This window comes from Penicillium odoratum (assembly GCF_028828045.1).
Source record: "Penicillium odoratum strain IBT 22623 chromosome Unknown utg000005l_segment0_segment0, whole genome shotgun sequence".
NCBI classification, from domain to species: Eukaryota; Fungi; Ascomycota; class Eurotiomycetes; order Eurotiales; family Aspergillaceae; genus Penicillium; species Penicillium odoratum.
The window spans coordinates 1,551,398-1,577,044 of record NW_026643147.1 but is presented as its reverse complement, the minus strand read 5'-3'; the positions used below and the strand labels follow the sequence as shown (position 1 = coordinate 1,577,044).

The 25,647-nt window shown below is 47.0% G+C and overlaps 11 protein-coding genes across 11 annotated transcripts; 7 read left to right on the top strand and 4 right to left on the bottom strand.

The window, feature by feature from the left end:
- Positions 1-797: 797 nt before the first annotated feature.
- On the top strand, positions 798-2,377 carry N7520_006143 (uncharacterized protein; the record flags this gene model as incomplete). The annotated part of the gene is made up of 4 exons (XM_057140077.1): positions 798-1,029; positions 1,094-1,191; positions 1,245-1,505; positions 1,586-2,377. 4 exons carry the CDS (start codon positions 798-800, stop codon positions 2,375-2,377), a joined length of 1,383 nt encoding a protein of 460 aa, XP_056994083.1.
- Positions 2,378-2,554: 177 nt separating this feature from the next.
- Positions 2,555-4,340, bottom strand: N7520_006142 (putative amino acid permease (Can1); the record flags this gene model as incomplete). The annotated part of the gene is made up of 3 exons (XM_057140076.1): positions 2,555-4,005; positions 4,058-4,075; positions 4,133-4,340. The coding sequence occupies 3 exons, from the start codon at positions 4,338-4,340 to the stop codon at positions 2,555-2,557; spliced, it is 1,677 nt and encodes a 558-aa protein (XP_056994082.1).
- Positions 4,341-6,829: 2,489 nt separating this feature from the next.
- On the top strand, positions 6,830-8,647 carry N7520_006141 (MFS transporter; the record flags this gene model as incomplete). The annotated part of the gene is made up of 1 exon (XM_057140075.1): positions 6,830-8,647. The coding sequence occupies one exon, from the start codon at positions 6,830-6,832 to the stop codon at positions 8,645-8,647; it is 1,818 nt and encodes a 605-aa protein (XP_056994081.1).
- Positions 8,648-8,819: 172 nt separating this feature from the next.
- On the bottom strand, positions 8,820-10,238 carry N7520_006140 (uncharacterized protein; the record flags this gene model as incomplete). Its single annotated transcript, XM_057140074.1, has 1 exon — positions 8,820-10,238. One exon carries the CDS (start codon positions 10,236-10,238, stop codon positions 8,820-8,822), a length of 1,419 nt encoding a protein of 472 aa, XP_056994080.1.
- A 736-nt stretch (positions 10,239-10,974) lies between these two features.
- On the top strand, positions 10,975-13,403 carry N7520_006139 (transcription factor domain-containing protein; the record flags this gene model as incomplete). The annotated part of the gene is made up of 7 exons (XM_057140073.1): positions 10,975-11,173; positions 11,236-11,400; positions 11,445-11,763; positions 11,814-12,251; positions 12,304-12,569; positions 12,621-13,127; positions 13,189-13,403. 7 exons carry the CDS (start codon positions 10,975-10,977, stop codon positions 13,401-13,403), a joined length of 2,109 nt encoding a protein of 702 aa, XP_056994079.1.
- A 182-nt stretch (positions 13,404-13,585) lies between these two features.
- On the bottom strand, positions 13,586-14,999 carry N7520_006138 (acyl-CoA dehydrogenase family protein; the record flags this gene model as incomplete). The annotated part of the gene is made up of 2 exons (XM_057140072.1): positions 13,586-13,771; positions 13,824-14,999. The coding sequence occupies 2 exons, from the start codon at positions 14,997-14,999 to the stop codon at positions 13,586-13,588; spliced, it is 1,362 nt and encodes a 453-aa protein (XP_056994078.1).
- Positions 15,000-17,300: 2,301 nt separating this feature from the next.
- On the top strand, positions 17,301-18,946 carry N7520_006137 (Zn(II)2Cys6 transcription factor domain-containing protein; the record flags this gene model as incomplete). The annotated part of the gene is made up of 2 exons (XM_057140071.1): positions 17,301-17,795; positions 17,852-18,946. The coding sequence occupies 2 exons, from the start codon at positions 17,301-17,303 to the stop codon at positions 18,944-18,946; spliced, it is 1,590 nt and encodes a 529-aa protein (XP_056994077.1).
- Positions 18,947-19,648: 702 nt separating this feature from the next.
- On the top strand, positions 19,649-20,350 carry N7520_006136 (uncharacterized protein; the record flags this gene model as incomplete). Its single annotated transcript, XM_057140070.1, has 3 exons — positions 19,649-19,702; positions 19,755-19,796; positions 19,850-20,350. The coding sequence occupies 3 exons, from the start codon at positions 19,649-19,651 to the stop codon at positions 20,348-20,350; spliced, it is 597 nt and encodes a 198-aa protein (XP_056994076.1).
- Positions 20,351-20,767: 417 nt separating this feature from the next.
- Positions 20,768-21,902, bottom strand: N7520_006135 (zinc-binding alcohol dehydrogenase family protein; the record flags this gene model as incomplete). Its single annotated transcript, XM_057140069.1, has 2 exons — positions 20,768-21,290; positions 21,346-21,902. The coding sequence occupies 2 exons, from the start codon at positions 21,900-21,902 to the stop codon at positions 20,768-20,770; spliced, it is 1,080 nt and encodes a 359-aa protein (XP_056994075.1).
- An 812-nt stretch (positions 21,903-22,714) lies between these two features.
- Positions 22,715-23,017, top strand: N7520_006134 (uncharacterized protein; the record flags this gene model as incomplete). The annotated part of the gene is made up of 3 exons (XM_057140068.1): positions 22,715-22,825; positions 22,874-22,899; positions 22,963-23,017. The coding sequence occupies 3 exons, from the start codon at positions 22,715-22,717 to the stop codon at positions 23,015-23,017; spliced, it is 192 nt and encodes a 63-aa protein (XP_056994074.1).
- A 469-nt stretch (positions 23,018-23,486) lies between these two features.
- On the top strand, positions 23,487-25,643 carry N7520_006133 (fungal specific transcription factor domain-containing protein; the record flags this gene model as incomplete). Its single annotated transcript, XM_057140067.1, has 6 exons — positions 23,487-23,677; positions 23,735-23,873; positions 23,926-24,374; positions 24,444-24,999; positions 25,066-25,172; positions 25,226-25,643. 6 exons carry the CDS (start codon positions 23,487-23,489, stop codon positions 25,641-25,643), a joined length of 1,860 nt encoding a protein of 619 aa, XP_056994073.1.
- Positions 25,644-25,647: the final 4 nt, after the last annotated feature.

Here is a 25,647-nt window from a genome sequence, read left to right as displayed (position 1 = left end):
ATCAGAGAGGTAGTAGCCCATGACAGAAAAAAAAGGTGCAACAACAGTCCCACAGACTGATTTCAAGATTCTTCGGTATAGACAATAATACCAAAATGTAGAACCGGGCCAAAAACTATCAAATGCAGTGAGTATCCGTACAGATATTTATATTCGACGGATTTTGAATGTTGAAAACTTACCAGCTTATTCGATAGAGGTGGAGCTAAGGACACAGCAAACTTGACCGTCCTCAAGACATTTAAGGTCTGAAGCACCTGTAACAAGCGGGGCAACACAAGGTGAATTTCCGCCAGTGCCGAAAAGACATACCCCATCACAGAAAGACTCTTGCGCATCAACAAAAACAGTAAATGCCATGGCGGTGAGAATACAAAGTAGCTTCATTTTGAATTATGAATCCCTTGTCTTGCTACAAGCTCGGCTAATGATATCGTGATTTTGAGTTCAGGGTTGAGGGAATGATTCACGATAGAATTTACCCAAAGGAAGGCGTATAGCCAGGTATTTCTATGGTTTTTAGGAAAAAATATTTTGAAATGATGAATGGTACAGCCTTCGGTCTGTGAGGGTGTTATGATATGAAGGAGCTGATCGACATTCCATTGCCTTTTGTTATCCTCCAGGCATGCACTCGCTTCCTACTCCTTGGTTCCTGAACCTTGATTCGTCCCAGTGACAGATGAGAGGGTTCGTCACTTACCAAGCTGATCCAACCCTATTCCGTTCTCCCTTGTGTCGTAGATTTCTATATAGAGGTGTCCGCCGGACCTTGCAATTAATCAGCATTATCCCACATGTCTTCATCTTCTTCTGCAGATCTCGATTCTGCATTGTGCTCAACAAAGTCTGATAGACATCCAACCAGCACAGCAAGCGACAGTTATCAAGCCTGTCGGGCGAATACATCGTGCAAGGAAATCGATCTAAAAGATGGCATGAATGAAGAAGATTTGCCTCCAGTTGATGGAGGGGTTCATGCATGGCTATTTTTGCTAGCCGCTACTATGCTAGAAGCGTTGGTATGGGGTAAGTCATTGGAACCTGAAACGGACCCGAGGAATGATTGAAAGGAATTTAACAAACTCCGAAGGATTTGCCTTCTCATTTGGCATCTTTCAAGACTATTATAGCGTGCACGAGCCATTCAAAGGATCTAAAAATATAGCTGTGATTGGAACATGTGCTATGGTTTGTTGTCTCTCCTGCTGAAGCTAGATTAAATGGAATTGACAATGACATAGGGCATTGCATACTTACTTGCCCCTTTTACGATCATTATGATGATATTGATTCCCCGACTCGCCCGCTGGGTTTCCACGGTGGGCATTGGAATTGTGTGTGTTTCCCTGGCACTCAGCTCCTTCGCCAATAATACGACACAGCTCATTTTGTCACAAGGGGCTGCTTATGGCATTGGAGCCTGCTTTTCATATACACCGTCAATTTTATACATGTCCGAGTGGTTTGTCAAGCGCAAAGGGCTGGCTTTTGGGATTTCTCTGGTATGGAACTCAGCTCCACCCTTGTAACACGTCTGTCCGTAAGTCTGTGAACTTCCTGCTAATATGGACACGGAAGATAGGCTGGATCAGGGGTTTCTGGAGTCATATTTCCACCGCTGATAGAATGGCTTCTTGGTAAATACGGAGTCGAAACAACTTTGAGAGTTTCTGCAGTGGCTTTGTTCATTCTTGCTGTGCCGTTCCTCTACTGGCACAAACCTAGACTACCACCTCCAAAGATTCCCAGCTACGACAGACTCAACTTCAGCTTTTTATCCAGCAGAGTTTACAACATATACCAGCTTGGAAATACCGTTGAAGCATTGGGCTTCTTTCTGCCGACCATATACCTACCTACATACGCCCGCAGCCTGGGCGCCAGCGAGATTGTGTCGTCACTCACAGTCACGCTAATTAATCTATCTTGGGTCTTCAGTTCCGTCATCATGGGATATCTTTCTGATAGATACCATTGTACCACCTGCATCCTCATATCGACGGTTGGCACGGTCTTATCGGTGTTTTTCCTTTGGGGGTTTGCTACCAACATCCCCGTTCTGTACCTATTTTGCGTTACTTATGGACTTTTGGCGGGCGGATATACAGCGACATGGGCAGGAGTGGCACAGGAAATTGGACAAGCGAATCCGGGAGCGGATGTGAGCGTCATATATCCTTTCATGGAATTTGGCAGAGGGATTGGGAATCTGGTTAGCGGTCCACTCAGTGAAGCGTTGCTCAAGGCGGATGATTGGCAAGGCTCTGCATTTGGCGTATATGGGAGTGGTTATGGCACACTTGTTGTTTGTACAGGGGCAACGGCATTGATAGGTGGCGTATCGATCTTAGCACGGCAATTTAACTGGGTATGAGAGGAGTGAGGAATTGCACACGAAATCATGAACATACGACTACACGTGAAGGGCCAGGGAGGTGGAAGGGTTATTAGAACATTGATGGTATATTATGCATTTGAATTCGCTACCAAACATGACCACATCACAAGTGAAAATAGTATATTCAGAACACAAAATCTTCAGTCATTTTATTTAGTTGGAAACCCAGTGCCACAAGCGCCAGTACCACGGGGTAGGCAGTTCGGTCTCTTTGTGAAACTCGATTCGGCCAGTATCAAGATCAGCCTCGGTAGCGGAAATGAAAGATGAGCGTGTCCACAGCTTGTGACCAACATAAAGGACAACAAACACAATCGGACAAATGTAAGCCACGAAGAAATCGGAGACATTAAAGCCGTTGATGAATGAGGTGAATCCCTGAGTGAGAGCAATCAAGATATTGAAGAACAGACCATACCACGCCAGCCATGGCTGGGCAACCGCCTTGTAGGGCAGATCATCGCGTGAAATTCCCCGCGCAGCACATGCGCGCATGAAGGCAATGTGACATCCGTTGATGCAGGACCAGGTGATGAATCCAGCAACACTGGAGAGATTGACCAGCCAGTTGAACACCGTTACTGCATTGTTGGACACGTTCATAAAACCGAGAAGACCGAATGCAGCAGTAAAAGCGACACTATAATAGGGTACACCCTTCTTGGTGACCTTGGCGAAGAATTTGGGAGCAAAGCCCTCAAGGGCCAAACCGGTCAAGACACGGCTACCGCTGTACACGTTCGAATTGGCTGCCGACAAGACCACAGTCAAAAGAACGGCATTGATCAAACTCGGGAGCACTGAGATGCCGGCAAGATCAGCTGCGATAACCATAGGCGAGGACGCACCGCTGGTCGTGCCAGATGCGAGCCGTTTGTTGTTAGAGGGCACAACCAAGCCAATGAAAAAGATCGTCAACACGAAGAAGAGACCGATTCGGACAAAAGTCTTGCGAATGGCAGAAGGGACAGTCTTCTGGGGATTCTCGGTCTCTCCAGCAGCGATACCGACCAACTCGGTTCCCTGGTAAGAGAAGCCAGCTTGGATCAGCACCGCCCAGAAACCGACGAACTTGCCCAACGACTCGTTGTCTGTGACAAGGTATGACGCAAAGGCGCCGGGATCTTTCCAGTAGTGGAAGCCCAAGTAGCCCTGTTTTCCGACACCACAATCGACACAAATCGCAAAGATCATGAAGCCGATGACCGTCGTAACCTTGATGGTGGAGAACCAAAACTCCACTTCGCCATAGAATCCGACTGGCATGAAGTTCAACGCCGTGATCAAGACCCAGAAGACTCCGATAAAGATCGCAATGTTCAGATCTTGCCGCCAATATTGTATAATCGTTCCAGTAGCTGTAAGTTCGACTGCGAAAGTAGAGGCCCAATTAAACCAGTAGATCCAACCCATAGAGAAACCAAGACTGGGGTCGATCAATCGCGCGGCGTAGGAAGTGAAGGCACCGGTAATGGGAATAAAAGTCGCGATCTCACCGAGAGAGACCATGACGGAGAAGACGACTGTACCAATGAAGATATATGCGATCAGGGCACCGGCGGGACCGGCTTCCGCGAGGGCTGTACCGCTCGTGATAAAGAGACCTAAGAGGGTCAGTAAACAGATATTGATTCAATATCCTCATCTGGTGCTTACCAGTTCCAATAGTTCCCCCTAAATAATATTGTTAGCTACGGGGAGCTTCAATGAATCTTGGTAGGGAAGACAAACCAATTGCGATCATCTGCAAGTGTCGGCTCTTGAGACGACGCTTCAGCTGGCCCGGCTCTGATTCCTCGCCATTATTTTGCTCGCTATCAGAGATCTTGATGTCCTGGGACACCTTTTTGTGATCGGAGCCGAAATCAATGCCAGAGACGTACGAGGTCGAAGAATTTCTGTTGGCTGGCGCCACTGAGGCGACATTCCGAGGAGGCATCTTGGACCAGAGCGACCGAGAACTTGCGGCCTAACAAGCTAGTTGGAGCTTGAACTGCTGTCCAGAAGCGACCAGATTATGTCACTTTAGAGGGAGATCGCAAGATCAGAATTTTTTTTCTTCTCTACGGATACTGCAGAATTTCCGCATTCGCTTGAATAAAGTGGGTCTCGGACAGAAAGACCCACATGTTTAACACGCGGAGATGAGATTTTTTTTAGGTAAAACCGAACCGAAAAGGAAAGACAACACGATCCGCATCGGTTTCCCGAGTCATTAGATTCGAAAGGTCTGAATCAGGAATTAAGGACAGAATAGCCAGGGCTATCTGTTCGGAATAGAGAACAAACTAGATTGAAGCACAAAAACAGGACATGTATCACGTGATCTCGGAACTCACGCCCCGAGCAGCAGGTGTCAAGTAGCTTGCGTTTACTTGCCACTAAAGCTGAAATAGTGGAGACTTCCATTGCCATTCCACCCCACCAGTTAAGATAAGAGACTGCTGTACTAATGCAGTATTCTGTATTTAGTAACTAGATGACTTTCTCATGCAAGCCCTTATTCCATACGCATCACCCCACAAATATGTTCTCCCAATCATGCCTCTCCGGTTATGAACATACGCCGATTGTACAATATTGCAGCATCTGAGCCGGGCATGTTGAAATGACCCTTGGCCGCCTGGATGATTCTCATTTTGGCCAAAGCATGATTGATTCGAACATGCGTCAACTGGTGGCAGCGACAGAGTAGATAAAGTGACGCATGAATGGGAAATCGAAGATTTTCGCAATGACCCTGGAGTCCAGTGGGTGAGGATGCCACTTATTTTCCTACGAAAAATGAGTCGTGGCTGGTATGGAACGAAAGCTCTCTGAAGAAAGTTTCTGTATTTCGAAGCCAGGATCATCCAAGGGGTATAAATACCACCTATAGTCGTAAAGGGGATCGCTATTCGACCTGGGTTTCTTAAACCAATTGAAGATAATCGAATTGACAGAGGTACACAACTTGCGAGCCTGGCAGTCCAGCCTTGTGATAAGCCCATATGGTTCCAAATTGAGGCGAGAGGAACAAAAGAATGTTTTTCAGGTCAGGTGCTCACATGAATGTGGAAATATTGTGGAATACGAAGCTCCTTGAAGCTCGATAACATGGTCGCCTTCTCAGCTCACGATGCCATTGTTTCCTTCGATACCATGTTGACTGGAAGAGGGAGTCTGAGTCGAAGCACAGAGTGGATCAGATTATGGTGTCTCGGCGACAAGTCTGATTTGATTGAAGACACAATACTTACCGTGGGAGCAACCTGCTACAAAGGAGTATTATTGAAGTGGATGTGAAGGAAGGTTTCAAAGCGCGAGAAGTCATGTGTTTGCTTGCTGAGATAAATACTTCAAAGTAAATGGCGTACAAATATATATGCTAGTCAACCCATTCGTACTATGTGCATATTTATCATCAACTGACATTTGCTGCGAGTAATTACGGCCATATAGAAAGGGGATGAGTAGGTTATACTAATCGGGTAATCAGTGAAGCCATTTACGGCGTATAACTAGGTATGCCAAAAAAGTCAATCGGGACCCACTCGGCATTAAACGAGTCTTTACGGGTTTACAGTCGAAGACCCTTCGGTGTTTTCATTCAAAATTACAGTGTTTTCCTAGCCTCAAACCTTGTTTTCTCTTCATCGTGGAAAACCTTGATCAGGACCATCTGTCCGGTAAACACAGCTGTAAATCATTCATGTCAATTATTCAAAAGCTCGCAGAAAATCCGCTGATCATATTATTCTAGATTTGTTCGCTTTGATGTCGGGGTATTTACTTTAAAAGAACTTGTTGAAGCTGAAAGATAGGGGTATAGCTCTCTCGCCCATATTTACCTAGTTCGAAATCTTCAGACGCTTGAGAATTAATACATAGACCACAATGATTCGGGAGCACTCTTTGGACTCACTACATGCACATAAATTTCTGTTTCATTCCTGCACCTGGTTAATTGCCTACTCTCGTGCTTGTTCCTCAAGCAGAATTTGTGAGACCCAAGGTCAAATGTGCATTCTATTCTTCAAAGATATACTGTACGTCGGCAGTGATCAACACACTGTGGGTCTGTCAGATATCTGTACCATACACGTTTGCGGCTGCCGAGGCACGCCGAGCCTACGGCAGTCACATTTGGCGGTAAATTCGACAGCTCGGCTTGCCGACACGACAACCGAATCAGGTTGTGGATTCCGGGAAAACGGCAAGCCCGCCCCATCTGGTGGGGCGATCAAAGACCGTCCAGCAATCAGGATGCGTGATTGTTTATCCATTGAGTCCAGCTGATGCGATTTATGACATTTAGAATGAATATGTAGGGCGATCGACAGATTTGTGCCTAATTTTTGGACCATGGACTCTATTTAAAAAACAGAATCTCCCCCTTGCGAACTCTTGGAGTGCTTGCGCCTGTTCATCAATTGATCGCATTTCATCATGTCTTCCGCGGAGAAAGGCTCTCCCGAAGCACCGCGACCACAACGCATCCCTTACTGGCGCATCCTGACCGACCAGGGTGTTGTCACACCTGAAATAATCGACTTTCCCTATACTGGCGCCGGTACCGAAGAGTCGCCTTATGTCGTCGAATGGATCCCCAATGATCCCCGCAATCCTATGGGATTTTCCTCCGGCCTGAAATGGACTTACACTATTCTGGTCGCATTTGCGACATTTGCAGTTTCGCTATCGTCCTCGGCGTATGCAGGCGGAATGAATGAAGTCCTCAAAGATTTGGATGTTGGCGAGGAAGTTGCAACTCTGGGAGTGAGCTTGTTCGTTCTGGGCTTTGCTGTCGGTCCTCTAATCTGGGCTCCGTTAAGTGAGCTGGTTGGACGTCAGATTGTGTTTGTGATCACCTTCTTCTCCCTCTCTGCATTCTGTGCGGGTGCAGCAGGCGCCCAGCATGCCTACGTTCTTATCATCCTTCGCTTTTTCGCTGGTTCCTTTGGTTCATCTCCCTTTTCCAACGCGGGTGGTGTCATTGCTGATATCTTCACCGCGGAAAAACGTGGACTGGCTACGAGCCTGTTCGCTGGCGCACCGTTCCTTGGACCTACACTCGGCCCTGTTATCGGAGGCTTCTTGGGAGAAAACGCTGGGTGGAGATGGGTGCAAGGATTCTTGGCTGTCTTCACAGGCCTGATTTGGATATGCGAAACTCTCATTGTTCCAGAAACTTACGCCCCCGTCTTGCTCCGGAAAAGAGCCGAGCGATTGTCCAAACTTTCTGGAAAAGTCTATCGCAGTCAGATGGATATTGATCGAGGAAAGGTTTCCGCCCGTGTTGCGTTCGGCACTGCGCTTAAACGACCATGGATTCTCCTTTTCTCCGAGCCTATTGTTTTCTTGCTCTCACTTTACATGGCTATCGTGTACGGTACGCTATATATGCTCTTCGATGCCTTCCCAATTGTCTTCCAAGAGGTTAGAGGCTGGAGTGAAGGAGTCGGCAGCTTGCCCTTCCTTGCTGTGATGATAGGAATGATGATCGCTGTTGGTCTGAACATGTTCGATAACAAACGCTATGTACGTATCCACCATAAGCACAACGGATTTGCGCCACCGGAAGCACGTCTACCACCAACCATGTATGGTGGATTAGCAATTCCTATCGGTCTATTCTGGTTTGCGTGGACGAACTACTCATCCATTCCATGGATCGTCTGCGTGCTCGCAACAGCACCATTCGGCTTTGGTATGGTATTTGTCTTCCTTGGAATCATGAATTATCTCATTGATGCATACACCATCTACGCGGCATCTGTGCTGGCTGCCAATTCCATTATCCGATCATGCTTTGGTGCTGTATTCCCTCTTTTCACGACATACATGTTCAACAACCTGGGGATTCACTGGGCATCGAGCGTTCCCGCGTTCCTTTCTCTCGCATGCGTCCCATTCCCATTCATTTTCTACCACTATGGACCGGCTATCCGTCGCAAGTGCAAGTATGCTTCTGAGGCGGATGACTTTATGCGTGCATTGGCTAGAAAGGCCCAAGAAAAGGAGATTGCGATGGAGACCGAAGGCGTCTTAGCTGAAAAATTGCAAGAGAACCAGGTTGCGGACGCCCCGAGATTGTCCGTGGATAACGAGTCAATGTCTTCTCGTTCATCTCTCGAATCTACTGAATTATACGAAGCGAATCCCTTTGATATCGACCGTGTGAATACGCGCAACTCTGCCATCACACAACAATCAAAGACTGCTCAAGGTGGCGTGTCCAAATTCTTTGGCTTCGGCCGCAAGTGAGACTCACGCTCGAATGAGATTCACATGGAATGACCAAAAGTCTAGCCCGGATGTCGAACCTTTGTTTTCCTTGTATTTTGATATTGTGATACCATATTCAATACCCCCTATTATGATAGAAAATAATATATAAAGATTTGCATAATGATCCCTTGACGCCGGTGCCCCGGTTTTAAAAGTCCGTTGCGTCTGGAAGCCACTCTGGTGTGTCGTCCCGGTATTCACTTGTAATCAAATGCTTGAAGGAAGGTGACCATTCCACGCGAGGCGTGAGGACTTCCAAATCCCAAAGCTCAGAAAGAACTTTCAAGATAGAAGTGTGGGTAAAGTCGTTATCTCTATCCGGCTTGTTTTGGACAAGACCCTTACCAACCCAAGGAGAAATTAACACCGTAGGAACGCGAACACCCAGACGATCAAAATGGAATTTGTAGTCACCACCATCGGCAGCTCTTTCTGTGTATGTTAGACTGTCACCGGCAGGCACTCCCATTGGAGGGGGCACATGATCCGCAAATCCACCATGCTCATCCCACGTCAGAATAAACAGCGTCTCATTCCACTGAGGCGAATTCCGTACGGCTTCATAAATACCCTTGACAAAATTTTCACCCATGTTTATTGGAGACGGGGGGTGCATGGACATGTAGTGGCAACATTCGGGGTTAATCCAAGTGAACTGTGGCAAATCACCATTGGCGGCATCTTGATAAAAATTCTCGATAGGTTTCACACTTGTCTTGCTTGTGATCGATTTTGCGGTCCACTCGTAGAACATTGCATCGGGCAAAAACGCAGGACTTGACTTTGTTGAATTCTCGTAGTTGGTCCAGCTAATTCCCTTCTCCGATAATTGTTGGAAGATAGACTTTTGCGGCATTTCTGATCGAAGAAAGCCTTCATCGTTTCTGCCATGGCCATATGAAGTACCCGACGTGAGATATGCCCTGTTGGGGTTGGTAGGGCCGGGCACTGCAGCAAACCACCTGTCAAAGAGAACATAGTTTTCTGCGATCGTATTGAAAACAGGGATATGCTCTGGGGTGAAGTAATCGATAACTTCAGCTGCGCGTTCTCGCTCGAGTTGGGCGATCATTTCTGATGACATTCCGCGGGTTTCATCATGCTGGATTTTTGGTCTGCCGGGCCTTTCTAATTCCTGTTGTTTCTGCAAACGCTCCAGTCTGTATGAAACTCGTTGTTCGGTAATGAATCCATCCATGGAAGATTCAGCCAAAGCAGGAGGGTGATATGATCCAAATAGCTGCATATTGATCCCCGAAATGCTGTGATTGGGATCATCCGCAGCAATGTTCTGAGCGGTATTGGCTGCGCAAACTTGCCGGGAGGTATCGGGTACAGACACATTTGCTGGATTGCAATATTTTCGGTTCACTAAGCCATCGATGCTGCTGTTATATGTGAGGCCACCGGCGAAGTGGTCAAAAGAGAGGTTCTCTTGAACGAGCACCACGACATTCCGAATCGCACCGCGAAGCTTACTGAGCTGTTCCGCCTCGTCGAACGATAAGGGTTGCTGATACGAGGCAGCCCCAAGGGCAAGCGTAAGCAACGCCAATAATCGAGCCATGACGGGTGATGTGAAGAAAAAAAAAACCCCGCGAATTTTTGTTCTTTGGAGAGGAAAGCTCTTCCAGGTCTTCCAGACGATCTGGTTCAAACCCTGTGTTCGGTCGCAAACACTCCAAGAGCGTATCAGATGTGCCGATCCCTTGATTTCCCCTCATTTTCCAGGGTTGCTCCACTTGATCCACCCGATCATGCTGGCATGTTTACAGTTCATCCGATCATTGGCTACGGGAATCGAGGACGTTTGATCGCCTGCTTGTACTCCGTACATCTGTAGACCAAAGAAAAAGTTGGCTGAAGGCGCGTATGCCAGAGTGCATATTGTTCTGCCATGGACTACGGTTATGGCAATACCAAGTCAACTTAAAAGGCCAAGTCATTTACAACATAAATCATACAAAGTTATGGATACAATAAGATATGGGAAGTTGAAGGATTAAAGGGAAGATCGCACTTGGACATTGTAGGGAAAATGAAAAGCTGCCTTGTTGCCTTAGCACCTTGTTATTTTTTTGCCTAAGGCCAGAAAGCTGACTCAGCCAGAACCGCCGACTCCCGCTCATTGATTCCCTCAAATCATCATCCACAAAGCAGCCCCACTACGACGAATCCTTGGCTCTGCCCCCTTTCGAAGTCTCCTCACCTGTCGATTTCTCCGATTTCCGGCAGATAATCATCACGAGCAAACCGCTCACGTTCGATGGGGTTTTATATCGGGCGAAAGCAAGCCGATCCTAATGGACTTAGACTATCGGAATCTGCTGGCACCAAATGGGCCACACCTGATTCCCCAAAGCGACTTTCGGTCCCCCAGTCTTCCCCGGCCGCCCCCGGGCGTTAATTTCATGCAACGAAGCCCGGAATCAGGCGAGATGGAGAAGACCCCGCCTGTCACGGGCAAGCGCCGAGGTGGAAGCCGAAAGGCCTGTAATGAGTGTAAGCAACAGAAGGTGAGCCACATGCACATTCTCCGAGCCCTGTCCCATTCGTCCAACTAGACGTGTCCACATCCCCCCTGCACCGCGCTGAAGCTGAAGCCGTCGCGACATTACCCAGTTACGATGTGATATTGTACAAACTCCCGCTGCGGCATGCTCCCGCTGCCGTAGGCTCGGGATTGACTGCAAAGTTGAACAATCGTTTAAACGTATCTCCAAGCGAAGGTAACTCCCGTTTAATCCTTTCTAATAATGAATTTTACTAACAGTACAAAGACGCAATGCCGAGATGGAGAAGGAAATTGCAGACCTTCGTCGCCGGCTTGAAACAAATCCTGAAGAACATGCAGGTGAACATCATACTGCTGACGAGATGTCACAAACTTCAGAAGAAGGTTTCCGTCGGCGTGAATCTTCTGCGGTGGATCGGTCACGCCCGGTATCAGTACCGGCAGAGCCTCATCCTTCCATGTCAACACCTCTCACCATGCAGCGGTCTGGCTCCATTCTCTCACAGGATGAGAATACCCCATGGAGACTCGAAGATGTTACCCTATCGCGAGCTCGCGTCGCACGACTCTTTGAACAGTAGGTTTCCCACAGATGTGTCATGCTCTCCAACTAATTTCCTTACCAAGATACTACAACTATTACCACCCCTTTCTTCCGCTTCTGAATCTACCCAAACCTCCTGAGGTCTACCTTGGTCGCTGTCCTTTGCTGGCATGGACTATTGTTTGTGTTGCTAGTCGGCGATCACCATCTGACCCCGGGTTGTTGAGTGCACTGTCAGGACCTTTCAGCCGTCTACTATGGTCAACCATTACCAATGTTCCTCAGGATTACCGAGTAGTCAAGGCACTATGTGTCTTATGCACATGGCCTCTCCCCACGACAAGCCAGCGGACCGATGCAACGTTCATGCTTAGTGGTCTGATGATGCAGATTGCCATGCAGCTGGGTTTGCACCGCCCAGTTCAGCCGGAGGAGTTCACAACATTCCAAATGGGGGTCCAAGGCGAAGCACTAAAAGATCGACTGCATACGTGGATCATCTGCAACATAGTGGCCCAGAAGTATGTATTTTTCGATACCCCATCCCAATGGCCGTGGCTTATCATACAATAGCGTTGCAACTGGTTATGGTCAACCTCCAAGCACGATGTACGACTGGGCTCTTGAGCCTGCGTCTTTAAAAGATGCGGACTACCGCCTGCAGACGGACCTTGCCATTCGACTTCGCATTGAAAAGTTCTGTGATCGGGTGACCAAAGCTCTTTATAGTAGTAGGCCCGACCCTGGTGAATTTGTTAGTGTGGAGAAACTCGTGATCGTTCAATTACTCGAGAGCGAACTGAGGGAGATGGAGGTTGAGTTTGGACAAGAAATTTCTGGTATGGTTCCTTGATTTGATTATCTCGAAAACCTGACTAATACCATCATAGCGATTAACATGATTCACCTGCGTGCTGCCGAGCTACATTTCCGGTATTTTGTTTTCCTAGGCCCCAGCCCACGGAGTGACGATCTCACCAAGCTCTTCATCGCAACGACTTCGTTCCTAGGACGAGTATTGGATCTTGAAACTGCCCCGGGCGAGCTCATTGGACACTCAACCAACTATATCCTTCAAATGATTGTTTCCGCTGCTTTTGCTTTGATGAAGCTGTTGAAGAGCAGCTTTAACAGACACATTGACTTCAATCATGGCAAGCTGTTGTTCAATGGCGCCATCTCGGCCATCCGCCGAATTAGCGTTATGGACCATGACCGCCCTATTCGCCTTGCTGATATTCTCGCTCAGATGTGGAATGCGACTGGCCCAGAGCCAGCTGGGGAAGACGGTCTTCAGCTAAAAATTCGTTGTAGAATGAGCATGAGCCATGTCTATGATACTGTATGGCGCTGGCGACAACGATTCCGGCCAGTGAAGAGTATCGAAGAAATGCAAGGTAGATGACATCCAATTCGGGCTTGGAATTTGAAAGCTCTGCTAACACTTCATTTTTACAGCGGCGGCTGCTGCGGCCAATATAGACATCACCACAACAGCCGGACCCATGCGGCAACAAGACATCTCCCTCGAGGACCCGTCCTTGTTGTTACCGACTCAATTTGATGAAAGCGGCGCATTTTTCACCGAGGCTGGTTTCTCTGAAGTTTTCGACTCTCTTAACTGGGTTTTTGAGGGCATCCCGGATTCATTCGTCGCACCGCCGATTTTATAAGGATGAGCGGATGTCAGCACTTCTTTCTTATATTGCGCTACTTCGGACTTTCATTATTGCTCTCATATCGACTATAGACGGTCACTTTAGCGCTTTGTTTACCAGAGATACCATGCAAATATAAAAGTGATATTTTTGTTTCGAATCTGTTCTGATGCTACCTTCAATTGCCCAGGGGGAGGTTATATTTTAGCTTTCCGCTTACCCCGGGCCTCCAGCTCCTTCTTTGGACCCGCAAACCCAAAAATAAATGCAGCAATCTTGCGCATCTGGATTTCTTCTGCACCCTCGGTGATCCGATACCGTCGGAAGTGTCGATAAATGTGCTCAAATGGATAATGACGCGAATACCCATCCCCGCCATGAATCTGTCATGTCAGCCTTTCCTATCAGCCGGTACGAAGATAATCCAAGACTTACCTGAATCGCTCGATCGGCTGCCTGACAGCACAAGCGATTTGCCCAGAAATTACACATCGACACTTGGTCACTCAGTTTCCGCTCAATGTCAAACCACGGTGGCACTTTGCTCTCTACTAAACGACTTGCAGCAACAATACAATCCATTTCCCAACTTGTCTTCAGTATAAATAATCGCAGCATCTCCACCTGAGTCATCAGCTCCACCACCGGGAATTGGATTGCCTGGTTGTCGGCGAGCACTTTACCCTCCCCCCAAATTTTGCGCTCACGAGCGCGAAGAATGCTTTTTTCAAGACAAAATCGCGCTGCACCGCACGCGCTTGCAGCCTGCCGGACGCGATTCTCATGCACAAAAGTCTGAGCAATTGCCAAGCCGTGATGAAGCGATCCCAATACCGCACTTTCTGGCACCCACACATGATCCAGCTCGACGGTCGCGTGATCTGTCGGCATGTTCATTGTCCATTCATAGCTCAGGATTCGAACACCAGATGCTTCCCGTGGAACTAAGAAGGCCGTAATGCCTTTCGCCGACCCTGCCACGCCGGAAGTTCTGGCGAAGACAATCAGATGGGTGCAATTATGCGCACCAGTTTGCCACTTCTTCATTCCAGTTATTTCGAAACCGCCACGGTCGTGACGAGCCACTGTTGACATGAAGGTGGCATCACTCCCGTGATCGGGCTCCGTCAGACCAAATGTTGATCGAAACTCGCCGCGCAAACGAGCGGGAATCAAGGTGCGGCGCTGCTCTTCACTCCCAAAATGGTGGATCATATAGATGTCAGGGAAATTGCCGACAATACTATGCTCGTTTTGCAGATCATTCGCAAGTCCAAGGCCGCCTCCATATGTGGGGTGCGAGGATAAATGATACCGAATCGCGGACATCCAAAGGTTTGTGCTGGGGTGCTCCTCGCCTCCATATTGCTTGGGTAGCGCGAAACGATAGAAGCCTGCTTCATCGCTAAGTTGGCGAGCTCGGCTTAGCAAGGTCTCCCATTCTGGTCGCGGGTTGCCATCGTTATCCCAATCTGTCCGGGAGTGCTCTCGTCTGTGGTCGAAGAACCGGTTATTATCCTCGGCATGTTGGAGGGGAATTATTATGGAATTGATAAAAGAATCTATTGATTGGAGGTGAGACTTCAATTCTGCGGGTAGGTCGAAATTCATAATGCTCTACAGAGTACAAGACTCTCTATTTCCAGTTTCTCTATTGTATCTACGCATTATTTATGGAAGAGCAGCAGTTAACTTCCCCGCATTCTACGGGAGCGGACCTCGGCTTACTCAGACCCCCTCTTCACCCAGCCACTTAGGCATGTTTGTTGGTTTCGATGCTCTCCTTTCGGTCCCTGGTAGTAAAACGTTGGCAACTAAATCTTGGTTCTGCTTACTTGCTTATATGTTGCTGAAGCCTGGATGGATTCTTACCTGACTTGGCAACGGCTAGGCATTATGAAAGTTACGCTATTGCACTTCGAGATATACAACTATCTTGTTTCTCACCCCCTTCTTCCATAAGAACCTTGAAAATGATGCGAATTGTATCCCTGGAGGCTCCATCAACTTGAAAGTTCTCTTGCGCCCCTGACAACCAATCTTGTAACCTTGTCTGTGCCCACAAAAAGTCCGACCTCTGATCAATCATGATTTGAACCACAGGGACAGATTATCATCCACAACATTTCAAATCTTTCCTCGGTCCAATGAATTGATGAGATCTCATGTTATGGCGGCTGACGAACATGGGTGCGAGCGTATACCTCTCTATCGTAGCAACCACCAATTTGATTCAGCTAGAGATAATCCAATGCAGGCGTTGATACCTGTGGACAAAACTCACAGGACGAAGCCTGATTTGTCCTGAAAACTTGCCACGACAATTAATATAATCTCTAGTCTATATACATGAGAACTTGCAAGGATCACTCGTGGCCCCAACACGTTTTAATTCGCACATGTGCATTGTTTTCCACACAATCAAAGGGTTGCCGCATTTCGCTTTCCTGCAGAAAACCACTGACGAGAAGTATGTAACTGCGATGAGAGAGTGAGGGGACTATCTAGCAGGAAATTGCATTTGGGCATGTTTCAACCCTTGGTCTGTGAAATAATGTCTAAAGTTTGCCCAGCCTGGATTGAGAAAGGTTCTAAGATTGTCATACAGCATCTAGGCAGGAGCTATAATGCAAAAACGCAAGTGTGGACAATTCCAATCAATTGGTACCGATGGAGTACCAAGGAGAGCCACGAACGAACCTAGTCATCGCACAGGCCCACGTTTGTGTCATGGTCGACATGTTATACAAAGATAGACGGTATAGAAAATTCAGGGCATAAAGAGGCCAAATAGCTAGGTATCACAGCATAGGCGGTGCAACAATTGTTTCACGAGAGACGTCATGTCTGATCTTCTACAGGTTTCCTCGCGCCCAGGTGATGTAGACCCATCAGGAAATGCATCAAATTGGAAGACGCGATATGTTATGCCAGGCAACTCGAGCTATTTTTGTCATGAATGAATTCACTTTGCCGTTTGAACTAAAGCCACAGACGCCGTGCAACTCAAGCATGAGGTTTAGTTCAGAACAGAACTGACGGTGCAAGGGCAATGGGGCATAAAATATGGGCTTCTATAAAAAGGCCGCCAATCCAAAGGATGGTTCCATTTATATCCCTGCTGGGTTCTGATTTTAATTTTCCGGCTGCCCGGGATATGTACGACTCTAGCGGCTATTCCCAAACCAAAAGCTCGGGCTCTAGATAACGCGCTGTCAGTGCTCCTCTGTCATACAGAAGCTCACATGGTATCCTTGATAACATGAACCTGTGATACCATACCAAATTGGCATTTTCCTTAACATTGACCTCCCTTGCTTTTGTTTCTTATCAGAATGTTAAAGTTACTTTTGTGTATTCAACCTCCAGCGCGCGCTACCATGCTTTCTTTGTGTCACATCTCAAAAAGTAGAATCTTGTTGAAATTTGTCATATCTATTCCAGGGACATTGGATAGATGCCTTAGCTCATCGACTCTAATATGAAGGTTCTATGACACAAATAAGTACGGGGGGCATTTGGAGTACTGTACCATTTCTTTTGGCTCTTTGAATACCCTGATTCGTTAGTTAATACACTCTATCAATCATTAAACGCGAGTTAACATACACTAAGTATTTGAACGAATAAACCGCATGTGGTCATGGAATTCCGATGCTCTGTTATTGGAACATTTTCAGAGACCCAGTACCGTGGCCATGTACCTATTTCAAATACAGCCACACATCTCTTGGGCCTGTATCTTGGTCTAATCTACAAGTCGATCATATTAGAATTGGACATATCTGAAGTATATGCCGGAAAGTCAGTACTTCCTCTGACTTGTCATCAAAGTACCTATTCCGCCACACTTGGTTACCTACATCTCCCCAAAGTACTACCGTCAATCAATTATTGTTACTTTCGATCACTATGAATCCAGCTCTCAACTATCGGCAATCCCGAAGGTCAGCCTGCGATCGATGCCGAGGATTCAAACTGCGCTGTGAGCGCGATCATGTGAATGGCAGATCATGCGAAAGGTGTCTCAAAGCTCAGGTCCTGTGTACGACAAGCATCAACCATCCTTCTTCAAATTACCTTTCTTCAAAAAGCGGACATTGCTCTTACCAAGGGGACTGTGATCCACGATCTATGGGCTTTGAGCGACATTCTATGCCTATTCTGCACAAATCGACCAACTCCAAAGTGAAGAAGTCTCTATCAGCAGGCAACGTCCGGAAGCCCGAGTATCCAAAATACAACAGTTGGCCGTATCCAGAGAATTTTTCACCCTGGGTTACTGAAGATACGACCCCCTTCTCGGTGGATATGGGATTCCAGGCAGCTTCGTATCCTGCTACCGTATTCCCATTTGATCAATGGAACGAGCAACAACCACCTTGGACAACAGGTTTGAACCCGATGGTGAGGATTTGCAGATTCTGTTATGATTGATATACTGCTGACTGAATTTTCAACAGCTCCCTGTCGAAGATTTCTTCATCCAGTCAGACTATGGCCTATATCCCCAAAAATTGGTCCCAAATGCCCTTCTAATGGAGCCGTTCAATCTTCAAGATGAATCGTACAACAGTGTCGTATCATCTCTGCCTTCAGAGCCTCCTAACATCTTAGACCCATGCCCTTCAACTGTCATGGACGGTATTTGGGGTGCTTCCTGGGACAGGATACCTGCGGTCGCCGAAAATGAAAAGCAAGGAACAATAAGCACGACTGACTGGAGCACGACAAACAACTACAATGTGCGCAAAAGGCTGCTTATATTGAATTTAGAACTGATAGATGATCTCGAACTTTTAGAAGCCGACGTGGATATCTTGCAACCTTCAGCCTTCTTTGGCGACGACATCAGCTTCTCGGCCGGGAAGCTTGACATACCCATTTTTCGCATGCTCAGCCATTCCACACAATTCTTAGAGATCCTTCAATCTGGAATTGGCTCATCGGAAAACCCTTCTCATGTCATCCCGAGTATCGAGTTTTCTCTCGGGGAGTTGAATACATTTGAGGACGTGAAGTCTTCTCCCCAAAATGTGAAGCAACGGGGCGCATCTACCGCATCATCCAATGATTCGAGTCATCGCAGAATAAATCCATCCCTATTGGATCAGCCAGGAACTTTACTACCACCTCAATGTGACGTATCAACGTCCATGGGAATACTCACAGTATACTGCCATCTTATTCGCGTCTATCGAGCCATTTTCAGCCAAATCTATCAACTCTTTATTCTTGTTCCTCCGGTCGACGCGGCTGCATTCCTGCTACTGCCAGGCTTACAGTACGGACAGTTTCAGATGGACGGAAACCTGACTGTACAAATGCAATTCTTAATTGACTTCAGTACTGAAATGTTGGCAAAGATTGAGCAGGCTCTAGGGATGCCTTGCAGCGATATGGATGGAGTAACGAGTCCCGTTGCATCTATTTTGGGAAGTGGCCCTTTGGCTTCTGTACGAGACCACATTATGACACAGGAGCAAGTTCAGTGTGGGATTCCTCTGAAAGAAACAATGAACTGTTTGCGCGAGCTTTTGAAGGATCCGGTGGATTAATGATACCATTTATACTGGTGTTTTGTTCGCTTTGTGGACGTGACTATAACATGGGACTCATTCTGCTGCCGGAATTTTATTCAATACCCAACATGAACACATGATATCTGACAATGGGCGCAGTTAATAAGGCAATATAGTCGCGGAGATACTTGATACTATGTAGCACTTGGTGGTCATGTTTGGCATCGTTACTAGCGAATACTCGGATATCCAGTTAATTAGTGGGGGCGAACCAGAAAATATACCATGAAAATTCTGAATTCTCCAGTGCATATTAACCCACATGTGCACAAGCTGCATCTGGATTTGGTGACCCGAAATGGAGATACTACTACCCAAATGATATCTGACCTTGGCTTGGGTTCATCTAATGTTTACTGATGCTCGCTGGGCTTCGGCGGATTATTATCCGGTGGGATTCATCAACTATTGAGTATCCAAAAACTGCCCATTTGAATTGATACTAGAACTGAGGATACATCCACAAATCGCCGAGTCCTACTAACTTACTAATCAAACATTCAGCTTCAGCCTCGAAATCCGATACCGATACCGAGTCCGATCCTCGGTGTCCCTTGCGCTTCGCATCATAGAGAACCATAGAGAATAGACATATTTGAGCACATTTACCCTGGTGAATAGTCAGGACCTGCGAATTCTTCCCTTGTGTTTTACTCAAGAAAATTTCTGCATCAAACAATGGCTGCTCCCTTCTCGAAAGATATCACCGATTTGGCTGGAACATGGAGTCTGGTATGTTTCCCCTTCCCGAGACTTGAACCATAAGGTTAATAACTTCCCGCAGGACAGGAAACTCTCCGATGATCCGGATGCAGTATTTGCCTTGGTATGAATATTGCCCTAATTTGATCTTCTTTGGCGATGACTGAAGAAGAATAGCAAGGTGTACCCTGGTTTACCCGAAAAGCTCTCCGCTTTGCCAGTCTCTCTTTGCAAATCACCCAGTCAGTTTCGTTGTCGGATGCTAGCAGCGACAGTATCACCGACTCCTCGTCTGACATTGGCTCGGTCACGACCATGCACGTAAAGCAAGTTGTTCATCCTGGTGGCTTTAACAGTGAAACATCATGCCCCCTGAACGGAGTCGGGCAGGATATGTCACTTCCTATTTTCGGAGATATCGTCATGCAGCTGAAATACATGAACACCGCTGATGTCAAAGACGATATGCTTCGTCAGGCATTTGAAGATGGCTGTTGCTCAAATAAGGTGATTGATGAGGCTGCTTATAATACGAGGATGGGTTGGACTGCCCACGTGCTCTGGGGCTTCGAAATGATCAACGGGAAGCGATACCTCACCCGCACTGCTGTGACTTCGAAGACTTTGAAGAAGGATGAGACAGTTACTGCGCGAATGGTGTATGATTATCATGCATAATGAGACGTAATGACACAATGGTGGATGCTGCTTGAATCCAGATACTTTGTGTTCAAGAGTCAATGAAAGATAATAAGTCGAAAAGGGGTCAGTCTAGACCACGCCAATCTTAGTTTGGAACGGCGGGCTGCATTCGAAATTTAATGGTGGAATCGAGCTATATTTAGAAGTAATCATCTTTTTGCTTCTTCATTTTCTTCTCCTTCACCTTCTTTGTTCTACTTCTCATCAAATATCACACGTTCCGAAGGACTTTCAAGCCTGCGAAGCTAGTAGGTCCCTATCAACGCTGATTCAGGGTAGTAGTAAACAAGTCATTGATGGACATAATAGAACTCAGAGCGTTAGAAACCACCGTCATATATTTCATTTTCTGCATAAATAGTCTCAAATAGCTACTTAATCTAAGGTTCCGGTTTATATAGCGACAATAAGCTTCTTTCCAGACACCTTACCCGCTTTAAGAGTATCCAACCCGCCGAGGACACCTTCGAACCGCCCCGGAATGATCTCCACGGGAGCAGGACTCAACTTTCCGGCAATAATAAGTTGCTGAACGGATTGGTACCAGCCTCGAGCCCATTCCCCAATTTCCGGACGGGGCGAAATACCGTATGGCTCCGGAAGTTTTACACCCTCACCAGATATAGCACCTCCCATGACCAGCTCATGTTTGATGGTTTTGCGTGTGAAGAGGTCGTCTTGGTATTGTTCCAAGGCACAGTAGCGACCACCAGTCCGGCCCATTGCTTCCTGGCATATGCGCAATGTTTTCACCTCAGAAAAGGGATCCAGCACATATCGAAGAGTATTCTTGGTTGCGTCCCGGATGTCTTTCGCGCAAGTTGGAAGCTTGTAGTCAAACACAAGATCGGCTCCGTACTGACAGACCAGGTCAAAGTTGTGAGGGGAGCACGTTGTAATGACCCGGTGGCCGCACCTATATGGTGTTAATTTGAAAACGGGTATTGATATTCAAGCAAAAGTCGACTTACAGCTTCACCATTTGAATGGCAAGCAGCCCAATGGTGCTGCTTCCACCATAAATAAAAACATCCTCTCTTTTGCTAGCTGGATCATCCAGCTTTCCTGGAAGTTGCAGTGACCAAAACAGCGCCACCCCGAGGGTTGCGATTGCCGTTCCTGATAAGCCTGGGGCGGTTGTAAAGGACATTTCTTTCGGAATATGGAACGTGAAGTCCGCGACGACACGAATGTACTGACAGTATGCACCAGATTGAGGGTCGGATTGATTGGAGCCTTGAACTGCCCCAAAAACATGGTCTCCAAGGTGGAATCGACCATCTGCAGCGACCTGGCTTCCCAATGCAACAACGATGCCCGCAAAGTCGCAACCGTCCCAAAGACCCGGGGTGGGAAATCTTAGGGGCATTTTAAAATCACAGGGATTCAGAGCCACTGCCTTGGTCGACACAAGGAGATGATGAGAACTAAGTTTTGGAATGGGCAAGCCATGGGTGACTTTTAGGACTCCATCGTCATGCTGAATGACTGCTGTCTGAGAATCCGGGATTTTTTCAGTAAACTCCATCATTACAATAGAAATGAAATAGGTTCAGCGGGTTGGCTGGGATATGAGGACTGCAACGAAACTTGATTTTTCTTTAGGGGCTTCCGCGCATGCGGGCTTAAGGAGGTGGTATTTGGAAGAAGTGCGCATTTGTAACTGTTTATGTCAATTGTCAGTGTACGTATCTGTAAGCTCCAGTCAGCTTGCGTCACAGCGCTAGACTGGAAACCTCGCCCGATTTCAAATGTTCGATAGTCGGATAGAATCAGCCTCGAACATGAAGCTGCATTGGTAGGATGACAGATAGCAGTGGGGTCATGGCCGAAGGACATGAAAAACAGTTTTATTGCGGAGCAGGCTGCCCAGATGAAGTTAAAATCAATGAAAGGATCATTGGTATACCTTTCGAATACATATGAGAGTACCGCCCAAGAGAAAGGTGAGTTCACGAGGCCTCCCAGTGAGAGCACAACACTAATCCTTTCAAATTCCATAGATATCGCAATGCAAAAAAACCCTCTAGAGATATAATGATTCACAACTAGTTCATTTTTTGAGGGGTAAACGTACTTGAATAAATGACTTCATCTCATTAAAGTTATTAAATTGTATGGGCCTATCAGGAGATGAACTCAGTTCTTCTGAGCATGAAAATAAGAAGCTAAATGTTGATTATGTTGGTCAAGTAGAAGAAAATCGATTTGATTTGCAGATCCGCTGCCCCGCATTCTCCGCTTTTTCATCTCGTCATTTAACACATGGATTTCACCACACGCTAAGTACGTCAGCCGATAGGCCGTTATTTGCCGATGGCCCGACAAGTATTCAGCACAATGCCTCCCTGTCAACAGCTTGATGATTTCGGGATACTCGCAAAGCGGACACCAGATTGGCGACAGGCATGGGTTCCAAAACCGCCCCAAGACCATCCCGATCGCGGTTCGGTAAGTGAAGACCATCATAAAGTGATGTCAACATACTAACTTTACTAGGCTGTCGTACCTGTCGTGCACGTAAAGTGAGATTATTCAGTCGATCTGCCGGCGCCTTTCTTGTCTAACATTTCTTGTTTCTAAAACAGGTCAAGTGTGACGAAAAGCCAGGTGAATGTGGAAACTGTGCTCGACTGCGACTAGTTTGCTCCGGCTATGGAGCTTCACCAAATTCACAGGTCCAGGAGATTTCAAAGGACAGAACAGAGAGCTCCAAGCGTAAGAGAACTTATAGATCATGCACGGCCTGTCGTGGGAGCAAAACTAAATGCTCGGGGGACCGACCGATTTGCCGAAGATGCCAGGAAAAAGGTCACAGTTGTGTCTATTCGGAATCCTCGCAGCCAAGTTGGATCCGGCGTGTTGAGAGCATCTCGACAGACAAGAAACCTCTCTCACCTCCTTCGCTTATTTCTGATCAGTCGCGAGACAATCAATTGGACAATGACTCTATGCGGCTTGACCATCTTTCCTCGCATTCCTCAACCCCAAGTCCATTGTTTCAATCTCTCGTAAAAGAAACTATTGAGCCAATTCCCACATCTCTATATTGGTGAGATTGTCAATGGCAGCCCCTTGTCGGGATTCGTTTGACTAATATACTGTCGTCAGGTTGACTGCTTCACATTTGCCCGACCGAGGGAAAATTGGGCTTTTGGTCGAAGAATTCTTCAACAATATCCACCCTTTAAGGTGCTTTGCCTTTATTCATAGACCTTCATTCCTCCAAAGGCTCGACAAAGATGGCCCAAAGAGATATCAGAGCCATGCACTTCTACATATAATATGCGCACTGGGCGCCCAGTAAGCTAGAACCTATTTTTCATATTCTGAACATCGGATCATATTAACAGGGTACAGATTCCATGCACTCTCATACAGTGAGACAATGACGCCTCTTCCAGCAAAATTCGTCGTCATCGCCGGGGCCGAATGGGCTAAGATTGCGCAGAGGCTGATCCTGGAGGCGCTCGATACGATTACGATCGAAAAGTTGATGGTAAGTTTAGACACTAATTTTGGAGAAAACTAGATTTAATAAAGCATGATAGGCATCGGTTCTGCTTCATGATCACGCAGTCCGCATGGGGAACTTTGCAAACGCATTCATGCTCAGTGGACTCATAACTCGAATGACTCAAGCACTTCAGATCAACTTGGAGTATAATACCGATGTTCTTTGCCAGAACGTGGAAATAGGACCTTCTGTTACAGCGAGAGAATCACGGCGAAGATTAATGTGGAGCTGTTATATTATGGATGCCCTGGTTGGTAGTGGGGTGGATCAACTCACGCTGGTTGATGAGAAAGACATGAAGATCCAATTGCCCTGCAACGAAAGAAATTTCATTAGGCAAATTCCATGTCTCACTGAGACGTTGGAGCCTGGAAACTGGTTAAAATTCATACCTGGAGAGCTCGACAGCGATGCACTCATGCCGAACATGGGAATGATGGCCTATTTCATCCGCCACATTGCAATTCGAAAAAGAGTATTAAGGTAAGTGAGACAAGGGAATTGATGAATCATAATATCTTTAGTCGTTTCCTATACTTACTTTACATGCAGGTACATCAAGCATCTCGACGAAGCAATGGTTCCTTGGTTGCCAGAATCCGAGTTTGCCATCCTGGACAGAGATTGTCGCGCTTGGTATGAATCATTACCAGCGAGCCTACAATTCACGCCGAATGCAATTTACATCCGAAAGGACTCTGCTCAACTTGGCGCTCTGTGTGTGTTACATTGCGCGCATTATCAAACAATATGCGACTTGTATCGATTAGGGGCACCGGCACTCTATAAGCTCCGTGCTGCCTTCGACTTTCCTCTGGAACAAAGCGATTTTCTTCGGCATCTGCAGGGAGTCTTGTTCGATGCTGCAAGGGCCTTAGCAACAATAATTGGTGAAACAGCCCGCCATGGCACTAGGGCGTTGGCAGATTCATGGCTCCCGACCATCACGTATGATAGCTGTCGGATCATGGTATATCATTTAACTCAAATTCTTGACCCTCGCGCCGAACGAACAAGGATTATCACGGCAGAAACTTTGCCTCTTTTGAAGAGTAACATTGATGCTTTGAAATTGATGGGAAATCTCAATATCATCGCCAACTCCTTAGTAAGTGTCTTAATCGTGACATGTGATAGTTTGTTTACTATTTACTGACCCATTCTCCACTCATAGTGCTCAGCTGCAGAGACTATGTTTGATCGATCCGGTATCGGCTCTGAGGTGGTAGCTCAAAACAGCATCCCAGATGATCCATATCAAACAGGTGACGAAGATCCAAGGTAAATACGGCTCACCAGATTCTATCAAACCAAATTACTAACATCACATGCAGTGAAAGTCTTCCCGGGACTCCAATACAGAGCGCCCCAGATTATGTCCTCAACCCCCTGTCTATCTTCCGCATGGCACGCAAGTCAATACCGGAAAGACACGCCCCAGAAAAAGCGTCCACCTCATCTGCACCCAACAGTGTGATTCCTGAATCCCGCTCTGATATTGATTACCCAACTACCGGACCACCCACTCAGGACCCAGCAACAGGTAGCTCAGCCGATGCTGAGTTCGGTCATGCAAGCCTTGAAGAGCTTCAGACACTATTCATGTCGGATCTGGGGTGGACATGGCAACCAGCAGATACAGCAGTTGGATCGGGCATTGAGGGGGCTGGCCTGATGCCTTGGGCTGGTGGACATCCTGTTACACAAGCGGAGCCTTGGCTTCCTGTCTTTCCTTTTCCACAGCAGAATTGAAGTT